The 11,612-nt window shown below is 32.5% G+C and overlaps 1 protein-coding gene across 2 annotated transcripts; it reads left to right on the forward strand.

Moving 5' to 3' along the window:
• The first annotated feature begins 7,153 nt into the window (after positions 1-7,153).
• On the forward strand, positions 7,154-10,940 carry LOC100791247 (protein XRI1-like). 2 transcript variants are annotated; one of them, XM_006601741.4, is made up of 10 exons: positions 7,154-7,381; positions 8,127-8,182; positions 8,259-8,378; positions 8,566-8,610; positions 8,719-8,849; positions 9,618-9,681; positions 9,778-9,877; positions 9,965-10,005; positions 10,112-10,195; positions 10,416-10,940. In XM_006601741.4, exons 1-10 carry the CDS (start codon positions 7,359-7,361, stop codon positions 10,691-10,693), a joined length of 942 nt encoding a protein of 313 aa, XP_006601804.1. In that variant the 5' UTR covers positions 7,154-7,358; the 3' UTR covers positions 10,694-10,940.
• The last annotated feature ends 672 nt before the right edge of the window (positions 10,941-11,612 follow it).

Here is an 11,612-nt window from a genome sequence, read left to right on the forward strand (position 1 = left end):
ATTATAAGGTTCATCGTTAGACGTTGTATAGATTTAAATGGTTTAGGCCTTAGGATTTAGGGTTTAGAGTTTAGGGTTTATGGTTTAGAGTTTAGGGTTTAGGGCTTAGGGTTTAGGGTTTAGGTTTAGGGGTTAGGGGTTAGGAGTTAGGTTTATGGCTTAGGGTTTAGGGTTTAGGTTTAGGGGTTAGGAGTTAGGTTTAGGGCTTATGGGTTAGGGTTAGTGGTTAGGGTTTAGGGTTTAGGTTTAGGGGTTAGGGTGTAGGTTTTAGGGTTTGGGTTTATGTTTATGTTTTTAACTAAGTCCATAGTTCATCATTGTAGATAGTTCTCCTTTAGTATCAATTTGAATACCCTTAACTACAGCATTGGACATCATTTGAATACCCGTTAGTTCATCAATCGCCCTAAGGTTTAGGGGTTTAGGGGTTAGGGTTTGGCGTTTAAGGTTTTGGGTTTGGGTTTTATGGTTTAGGGTTTAGTGTTAGTGATTAGGGTTTGGGTTTAGGTTGAGGTTTAGGGTTAAGGTTTATGTTTATGTTTTTAACTAACGAATTCATTGAACCCCACAAATAAGTAATGTACAGAAGCCAAAATGTTTTTAACTACCGAATTCATTGAACCCCAAAAATTCAATACATTGAACAGAACTTAAACAAATACAAGTCACTCGACTAACATACATAAATCAACGATTTGAACAACTCCCACGCTCAGATTGCATTGGACAACGACGCCTGTTATGCCCTTCGGCTCCACATCTACTACATTTTTGTCGGTGCTCAGATGGTTCGACCCAATCCATCTCATTCCTTATCCTTGTTGATTTTGGCCGACCTTTCGCACGAATTATAGTTAGGTCAGTGATAAGTGTCCATGCGTCATCAGAAGGAGGAATAACCGCTTCATTCTCAAGAGGCCACCATTGTGCGGAGTAAGCTTTTAAGACGTGCTCATTTGTGTAAACAACATTTATATATTGGTAGTAGTTCATGCTCACGTAACCACAAGCTGCAATAATGTGTGAACATGGATAGTGAAGCGCAGAATACCTTCCGCATTGACAATGATGACCATTCAAGTTAACTGCCCACTTTTGTCCGCCACGTTGCGTTATAAGGTTGAAGCTCTCCTCTACTTCAAACCTTGTGGAGTGGATATCATACACGCAAACGATGTGCGTACAAGCTTGTTCTTGATTTTTCCTCAGTTCTTTAACAAACTTTGAACAATATACTTGTCCTTCATTTAACTGTCTTTGGGCTTGGCGGCCACACTCAACAAAGTACTTTCGACACCTATTGTACGTTGATTTGACCAATGCTGTTATGGGAATGTTGCGACAATCCTTTAAAACCTTATTGATACATTCTGAGAGGTTGGTTGTCATGTGGCCATATCGACATCCTTCTCTGTCATAAGCCATCGTCCATTTTTCCTTTGAAATGCGATCAATCCATGTTGCTATGGCTGAACTCAGTTGACAAAATTTTTTCTAAATTTTGATAAAAAATGTGCTTGCAAGGAGTGTAGGCTGCATAAAATTAGTTATGAATAACAATTTTAAGTATATATGAAAGTTAAATAAATGTGACCATCAAATATGAAATCTTACCCAATTTCTTCAACATTTCTTTTTGTTTGGCATTATTGAATTTCCGATTGAAGTTGCTTGCTATGTGTCGCACGCAGTAGACATGATAACCGTGGGGAGGTTGCCAACCAAGTGCTTCGTTAGCGACAGCGGACTTTATACTCGCGTGTCGATCAGATATCAGACAAATACCATTTTTATCTGTGACGTGTTCACGCAAGTGTGCCAAAAACCATGACCACGCTGTCAACGTCTCACCTTTGACCACCGCGAATGCTAGAGGAAGGACACCATCATTTCCATCTTGTGATGTGGCCATTAAGAGGGTCCCACGATATTTGACGTACAAATGTGTGTTGTTAACTTGTATGATTGGCTTACAATACTTGAAAGCCTCTTTACATTGACCAAAAGTCCAAAACACTCTATGAAATTGACGATGTTCGCGACTAACCTTATTCCCAACGATAAAATCGTCATGTAGTATTTGAAAATATGATCTAGGAGAATGATTTTGCATGTGTGTTAGCCACGACGACAATTTCACATATGACTCTTCCCAATCTCCATATTCTATTGCAATGACTTTTTGTTTCGCCAACCAAGCTTTTTTGTACGACACCTTGTACGCAAATTCACTGTTAATCCTCTCTTGAATCAAAGAAACTTTGATTGATGGATCTTCTCTGATCATGCCTGTCAATAGAATAACAAAATTTAAATGACAATTAACGCTAAAGAATAACATAATATGAACATAAAATACATACCTACTACACAAGTGGCAATTAAATTTGAATCAAGCTTCTCGTGATCTTGGGTCATGGTCATATTGAGACATGTGTGTGGTCCACCCCATTGAGTGACTTTCCATGAATCAGTTTTTTTAGATAAAATTGTCCTCATATAGAAAGGGCAAGGACAATCTGCATTTTTATTCAAGCAACAAACGACATACTTGTCCCATTTGCTTTCAACCACTTTGAAACTTTGATGCACTTTCATAACATTGTTTGATTGCATTCTTGACTGCATCTTTACTATCAAAATCCATGCCAACATATAATTCTTGGCCAACATTAAAACTGGATGGCATTTCCAAACCACAAATGTCCTCTTCATCAGGATGACTCCAGTTGATATTATTATATTGCAAAGCATAATTCCAAAATGGATTTTGAATTCCTTGTACACCTAATAGTCCAAATAAAATAATTGAAATTAAATATAATTGTGGTCAAATAATAAATGCATTCACCTATTTTTTTAAGGAAATTATACCTTCTGTTGGGTGAACAATTCTTACTGGTTGAATCATGTCGGTGACTTCATCGTCTGTATTAGATATACCGTCAACACTGTCATCTTCGTCTAAAGACTCTTCAACGTATGAGTTAGACACAAGATAATCATCATCATCATCATCATCATCATCATCATCTTCGTCAACATGTAAATTGCTCATATTTGTTGGCGGTTGTGTCTCATCCTTAGATAAATAATTTCCACATGATGTAAGCGAATTGACAGAATGAAACATTGAACCACCAGCCACATCCTTTTCTATGTACAATTTCAGAACTGACATTTGTTCTTGTTGTTTAAAACTTTCCAGCATCGTTTCACAAATTTGCAAGACAATATATTTTCCTGACACTAAAAATCTACAACTGATAGCAGAAATAATTTCATTATTTTGTAACTTTACCTTATCTCCAATTTTTTTCTTCAAAGCATTGAAACTAATTCTACGTTTAATCTGAATCGCTTTTTTACTGCCTTCAAATATTACACCATCATTATCTTCATATACCCTTCCATTGAAATATAATACTGTTATAACCGAATTCATGATGTACCTACAAAAACAATATTTTAAATAATTAATCATAATAAATTCAAAATAATAAAATGAAATCACAAAAAGTCCCTTTACTGGAACTTCACATTATAATTTTATTCTATACAAAAAATATTAACTTTAAATAAATATAATGGTACACACTTAAAAAATATAAACGATTCCAACGAACTAATTTTAAAGGCAAAATAAACCATAACCAAAGTTAGTATTATAAATAATTAATGCTAACAATAATAACTTCTAAATAAATAAACATAATTACAAAATTACTACAAATACATTAAAATAAAAATGACGCCATAAACTTAAAAGTATAAATTTAAAAACGCTGAACTAAACAACACTTTAAAAGTACATATATTAATTACATATTACACACTTCATATTAAAATTTAAAATACCATTCAAGTTCAACGCTCATAAATTTTTACCACATACCAACAAATCATTAACATCAACCTAAAGTAATTTTAAAAAAAAATTACTACAACCTCATATTAAAAAAAATTCCACACTCAAAATACTTCAAATAAATATGATGGTACAAAATTTTTTAGTTTTAAAAACTTTTAAAAGTATACACTTGATCAATTTTTAACACAATAACAAAACATCAACACTAACCTAATCTAATTAAAAATATAATAAAAACTTGAAATTCAAAATACAATTTTCGGACTCAAAATATTTTCTTCAAATAAAGATGATGGTACAAATTTCTTTTATTTTAAACACACACCAAGTCACCAACAACCATATGAAATATAAAGCTAATTTAATTAAAAAATTATTCAAAACTTCACATTCAAAAAAAATTACTTGACTGAAAATATTGATGCTACAAATTAAACCTGAACCACCAAATTTGAAAAGCTTATGGCAGAACAAATGTAAGGTGAGAAGGAGGAAATTTTGAGAGCTTTTAAAAAAGTGGAAGACACACTAAAACTGCAACGTAATGGGTTTATATATACACACTAAATCGCCAATGCTGGTGGCAGCTCCCACGCCTAACTCACCAATACCATTGGCAACTCCACTTTAGGCTAACTCGCCCATAGGAGTGGCGATTTGCCTGTCACGCCTGCACCTGCAAAAGCCTGAGCTCCCTGTTACAAAGCTGAAAAGTTGAATCCTAGTGGAACTCGCCAGTCAAACTGGCAGTTCCCCTTGCATGTGGATATCGTCATTCCCAGTGACGATTCCTTCACCGACAACGAACTCGCCAATCTCACTGGCGGTTTGCTTGGGCCATGCATGCACTTTACGTGCAAAAGTGCCCCTGCCAGAATATCTTTTAAAACAATCTCATCTGAAAAAATACTTTTTAAAAGTATCCAAATGTGGCGTTTTAAACCACGAGTCACTAACAGATTTCAGGAACCGAAAATGTTCATTCCCCAGGTAAAATGGAGAGGAGCTGAACTCATGTTTTACCCATCAGTCCGAGAAATTTTTATATTGATACAAATCCAACATATCATATAATAAAATAAAACGTTCAATTAAAAAAATGAATGTGCTTAAAATAAAATATAATAATTTCTTTTTTTATTTTTCTCACCAATTCACCCTGTTTCTTCGGCTTTCTCTCTCCCCCGCTTTGAGTTCAATCACCAATCCAAAAGCGAAATGCAGGAAAAACAAAAGCCACGACAATGTGTTAATACTCGTTCCAAAAATTCTAGGCACAACCAATTATCATATTTATCTCTTTCACGAAATTCTTTTAAAGTATGTTTAATAGAGAATTCTTGAAATTCTTTTTTTACAGTCGTCTCCAAGAAACATCATATGTGAAACATTGATCGAGTTTGAGCATAGAAGAACATATATAATTAACAGAACAATCATATTTTTTCTTTTTTTTTCTTTTATTTTTTTTACCCTCATAATTTTAACTTTTTTTATTCAAAAACAAAATTTTGAAAATAAAAGAATTTCAATTGAAATATTTGAAATTTTTAAAATTTAAAATTTCTCGAAATTTTAAATTTCTCGAAATTTTAAATTCCTCCATCCAAACACACTCTTAAGAGTAATACAATTATCACAATTTTTTTTCTCCGCTCAATGATCAAGGAACGTCCAATTATTATATTTTTCCTTCTGTAGCCACGACGATCATATCGCGGCCAGTGGCAAGATGAGTTTGAACATCTAGTCTTGGTGAGACAGCTTGAGGGAACAAGAATTCTAACTTCCCAGTGTTGTGTTGGGTGATTAGAGGGAAAAAAAAAAGTAGAAAAATGTGGTTAAGTTAATATAGAAATAAAATATAGACACAAACCCAACAAATCATATTTAATTTAAGTACATCCAAATAAAAATTGATACGTTATTAAAATAAAATAATATATATATATATATATATATATATATATATATATATATATATATATATTTTATTTTCTCTCTTCAGTTTAATCTGTTTCTCTGTATAAAAATATCATGTTTTTCTCTCCTCAATTTATCCAATCTTTTTCGTTTTCTGTCACACCCTCGTCTCTTTTTTTTGTTTTTTTCTTCCTTTCGTACTCTCGTTTACAAATAAATGGGAATTATCATTTTTCACTCACAACATTTTCCTATACCAAAGCATTACTCCCTTATGAAACAAATAAGTCGTCAAGTTAATGTAGAAATAAAATATCATATTTGAATTCATTAAAAAAATTATTCCGTCAATTAACTTACTTAAATAGAGGTAAAACGCTTAATTATAGAATTAAAATCAAATTAAACTCTCACCAAATCTTACGAGATTTCAAAAATTCAATTACTTTCTAATATTTCCTATCACAAAATTTAATCTGCGAATCCAATTAAATCGTAACTTTTAACCCTCCAAGTGAATATCAATTCCTTTTCATTCCAAATCGAATTATATAAATAAATAAATGTTTAATTATCTATCCCTACAATTAATAAGTTTTTTAGTCTCTAACATTTACATTTTAATTTTTAAATTGTATCTGTCGTTAAAAACTAACAAAGTTAAATAATTTTAATAACAATTTTTTTTTAAAATTAAAATATAAACTTCAAAAATTAAAAAATTTACTTATTAAATTTCAAATTTCAGGAACTAAAATATTTAATTATTAATAACTGGAACTAAAACAATAAATTATAAAATTATAAAAACTAAATAAATAATTAAATCATAAATAAAAAATCCAAATGAAACAAATACTAGTTTAAATAGAGTAATGACTGGAGTGGGTCCGAGTGAGTAAAAGCACGCTCGCCGTATCTCGTGTTGTCGTGTTAGTGTGGACCCTTATTGTCCCTCCTCCCCACCTTCCCTTCTTGGATTATGTGGTTAGATATCTTTCAAGTTTAAGTAAATAAATAAATCATAAATAACACACTCTACGGAAATAATAATAATTAGTTGAAAAATAGACACTCAGTTTCTTGTGTCTTAACTGTCTTTTTTTTATTTTAATTTTTTTAGTTAAATATTTTTATTTTTTAGTTAAATATAATTGTAAGAATTATCATATTAAAAAATTTATTAGACAGTAACTACTTGTAATTATAAATAATTTTTAAAAATAGTTAAAAAATAAATTAAAAATAATAAATATATATAACAAATGAGATAATTTTTATTAATAGTTATTTAATAAATAATCATAGTATAATAATAACCAAACCAAGAAAATGGAAAACAAGACAGCATGACAAAAGAGCACTAACTAGAGAACATATACATACACACACATGTAGTGAGAGAGAGAGGGGGTGGTTTTTGGTTTCTCTTTGGTTCCTTTCTGATATGCCATATTTGCATCTCATGCACCAATTCCTCTGTAACCGTTATTATTTTTGTGAAGGGGTTGGAGAGAAAAAAGGACACTGATCAGTGACTACTGTTTGGTTGCTACTACTGAAAATGGACTACAGCAATGACAACAAGTATGTGTGTGTCTCTGCCCTTTTCTTTATCTCAGTCTTTTTCTTTTTAAAGGTCTGTCTCTTGGGAAAAGAACACTCTGGGAACTGCATTTGGTTTCAAACATGTACTTTCTGAGTTTCATGCTCTTTAATTTTTGTTCTGTGGTTTTATTTGGGAGATGAAGTAGGTTCCCATGAAATTCTTGGGATTTTGCTTGGAATATTAGTGTTTTTTTTAGTTATTTGGTTCATTCATGTTTGGTGGCTGTTGACCGTCGTTTTGCTGTTGTTTTTTGCTTTTTTTTTTTTCCTGTGAACTCTGGTCGGGTTAGTAATTTTCTGTTCTTGGTTTTTGGTTTCTCTTGAGATGGTCGATTCATGTTACAATTTGTGGGTAGAGGAAGGATGACGACGACGATGATGGTGTTAAGTCATCATTTTCCCCCTTTTTCCTCTCTTTTTTTTTTGTGTTTTTGGCCCTTTTCTTTTCTTTGCTTTTTTCTGCAGTAATTGATGGTTTGTTTCTTTTTATTTATGTTGTGGTTTGGTTAGTAATAGTACTGCAATTTATTTGTGTGGTTGGTTTGGTCAAACTTCTATGTACTTTTGGTTGGTTTGTCTGTTGTTCAAATCATGATCTCTACAATCTATCCTTTGTGATTCTTCCAAATTGGTTTTATGATTGTCTCCTTTTGTGTTTTCTTGCACTTTTTTTCAATGTTGCATGACAAGCATTTTCTTTTTTTTTCATGTTGAATGTTGCTAGGGAGCCATGGGATTGGCATAGGGAGGATTATTGTCTCCAAAGGAGTTTCGATTATGGTAAGTCTGACTTGTGGTTTTCAGTTTAATTTGTCTAAATAGTTGATGCCTGAGAAGGTTTTTCTTGATTGAGCAGAAAATTCACAAGGGCTATGGAATGGAGTTCCTCAAAATGAAGATCTTTCCAATGTGTTCAATGATGAAACAACCCCAGTGAAAGCTTGTGGGGACTTTGCATACAATGTCAATAATAGTGGTAAGACACTTGTATCTGACAGGCAGTTTGACATTGTCTAACAATCACTATGTACAACTGGAATATATTGTTCTTTTAAATTTTTATAATTGAGGATGGATGAGCTTGACATAACAATGGTAAGGTTATTGCCTTGTGATTTGGAGCTCACAATTTCAAATCATTGAAACAATCTCTCTGCTTGTAGGGATATATCTGTGTACATCTATCTACCCTCCCCAGGTTCCACTAGGTTGGAGCCTCATGCATTGGGTCACCGTTAATTTCTATTATTATTGTTATTCCTGCATCCTTCTTTTATATGCAATGCTATCCTTAATTCAAATAAGGTGGATTTCAGAGTTACAAAAGGAATCAGACAAATGTTTGAAGAGTTCTGACCAAATTAAGAGAAGGCGGATGCTACAATTCAATACTCAAGATGGGGGTCATTTCCTCTCCAATGAACATATGTCTTCAGCATATTTGAAAGTAAGGGTCAGTCCTTGTATGTAGCTTTTACCTTGAGTTATTTTTCACACCCATATTAGCATAATGGGTCAAGCCACATGAAAAAAAATCAAAGCACAAATACTTTAATTTGTGCAAATATGTTATTTTTTTAAAAGTATATTCCATGTTATATTGACATGATATTGTTGTCTAAAGAAGGAATATATGACGTGTTGAGGTAACTAAATTTTGTGCTACTTTTCCTTGTTCTTGATTCAAGATTTCTCTTTTCTGATATTAGATTTCATAGTTATGCTTTGTGAGATGATTAGTTCAGCCATATTGGTTTGTGTTACCACATTGTATTGGTCCATCTGTGAAGTAGAACTTATTCAAGTTTCTCCCTGCAAGTTTACAGTAGCCATTTGATGATGGCTTACTATAATAGAACCCTGTTTTAACTTAAACTTTTCTGATGATTGTTTAAGTTTGATAATGAGGTATTTGGTTCATAACTTCATATATTTGGGTATCTTCTAGTTATTATCTAGTGATATGTCCTCTCTTTTGTTGTGGGTCTCCGGTGTTTTGGGTTGATCAACAATCTTGTTTCTTTTGTTATGCCTTCAAGACTTAATGATTTGCAATGCGCATAGTCAGCATAGACACTACCACTTAAGGATATTGCTCACGTGTATCCACTATCCAGTAGTACTTTATTGGTCTCGATGATATATTGTTTGAGTTAATAATTGTACTAGACTTTTTGTTTTGCCAGATTGTATGACTGTTACATTATGTATATAGGGGAAGGAGGAGTCAAATGAGGATGTTTTCCCTGAATTATCACATTGGGTTTCTGGGGCATCAGGTTTACCTTTTGCCATATTCTGCTATGATTTTTTTTTCCTTTTCTTTTTAGATATGGCTTTTGGTCTTTAACCGATCATAATGAAATATGCATTAGGAAGTGCATCTGCTTCCAATTATGAGGACCTTGAGTCAGCTGAAGGGTGGCTAGCAGATTGCTTTAAGGATGCTGAAATGCAATTATGTCCCGATGATTTGTATGCTTCTAAAGACCACCACTAATATATGGCATATATATCTATTTATACAAAATAATCTTATGAATATGATTATGTTATACTCAGGAATTTTTCTGGGGCAGATGCTGTTCAAATTGATGTTGCAGGTATATTACATTGTCTGCCATTCACTTTTGTCTTCCCATTTCTCACTCCTTTTCTCTTTCCTGTACACATTGGCTCTTATTTGGAAAAAATTATATGCTACTGTAGATCTGTGCAACTTCCCACCTGCGTGTGAACAAAATGTGCTTCAGCATCATGTCACCCAAACTCCCAAAAATATTGTCTTCAAAGGTATGTTTTGTTTTTCCTTGATCTTTCTAATCTACAAATATCCTCCAAGTTTCTATGGTACTGGTTCTCGAGTATGATAGGGCTGTATAGCGATGAACTCACAAGATGGGCCTTTAACTGTTGTTAAATGCAAAATAGCTAGGATCTATAGTACATAATAGTTAATTTCAAGAAATGTTTTTACATGAAAACAAATTCTGACTCTATTTTATATGGACAGGAGGAAAATCATTTATAGAAACACCGACAAAGCTAGCTGCTTCTGTGGCCTATCCATTTACCTTCATTAAACCCTGTGGTGCCCATGGAGATGTCACTCTGAAGGAAATAAATCAGCGCATTCTGTCTCCACCACCTCCTTTGAAGTCCCAACAAAGTATGGAAGATCCATCAGCTTACCCAAAATCAGCATTTTCTGGGAAGCCTGTAGTTGGAAAAACAAAAATTCACATTGAAGGGGGAAAAGGTAGCATCACCATTATGAGAACCAAAGGCTAAGCCTTAAGTCTTTAGTACTAACTTCTGTCTTGGGTCTGGCCTCATTTTCTGTATGTAAAGCACCTGGTAATTTATAGTAGGTATTGCAATTTTTGTTCTTATTGGCATCTATAAATAACACTACCTTAGTGTTTGTATTCTAGGTGAGGATCTAGATGACTGTGGCTTTTCTCTTGGTAGATGTTCTTGTTTGAGCTAATTCGGCAATGAGAATTTTGATCAGTCCCGATGCTTTGGCTCATAAAAACTAATGTAACTTGCTTTAGAATTTGAATCTATGATATTTGAGAATTAACGTTTTAGTTTAAACATTAATGATATTGATTTAAAAATAAATGATCTTTAGACTGAATGCAAACCAAATGATGACTTTGACATGGATAACTAGGATGTATGATTGATCAAAATTAAATTTTTAAGGACTAAAATGTTTGTAATTTATGAATATATTCATTAGAAAACCTGTGTTCAATTGGTTACAGCAACAGAGGAATTAAGACAGAGATGGTAATATATGGACTCTTTTTAGCTTGCAATTCAAATTTGATAAGTGGTCCTAAAAATTGTATTAAAATGGTAAAAACATGCTTTTAAGAAATGATCTACTGATCTTCACAATTTTCCCCTAAAGGGTATTCCCCAGGTACTCTTTCTTGTAGGCACTTATTTAAAGAGTAGAAGTATATGATGTTAATAACATTATTATTCATGTCATTAGTTTTACAAATAAGGCTAAAAAATATATGAATTTTGTGTTTGTTTTTTTGATATTTTTTTTTACATCGAGTCTCTTATAAAATAATAATTTTATTTTTATTTCTTGATACTTTTTTTTAGTTAATGATAAATTAATAAATTTTATGTTTGTTCACTTATAAATTTTTTTCATTATTAGTTGTAACTACTAAAAATCTTGATT

The sequence above is a fragment of the Glycine max genome, chromosome 18 (genome assembly GCF_000004515.6).
Source record: "Glycine max cultivar Williams 82 chromosome 18, Glycine_max_v4.0, whole genome shotgun sequence".
NCBI lineage: Eukaryota > Viridiplantae > Streptophyta > Magnoliopsida > Fabales > Fabaceae > Glycine > Glycine max.

Coding starts and splice junctions, on each gene's coding strand:
- LOC100791247 (XM_006601741.4), top strand. CDS start 7,359: ATGGACTACAGCAATGACAACAA. Junction 8,379..8,565: donor ATACAATGTCAATAATAGTG/GTAAGACACTTG, acceptor CTCTGCTTGTAG/GGATATATCTGTGTACATCT. Junction 10,006..10,111: donor TGTTCAAATTGATGTTGCAG/GTATATTACATT, acceptor ATGCTACTGTAG/ATCTGTGCAACTTCCCACCT.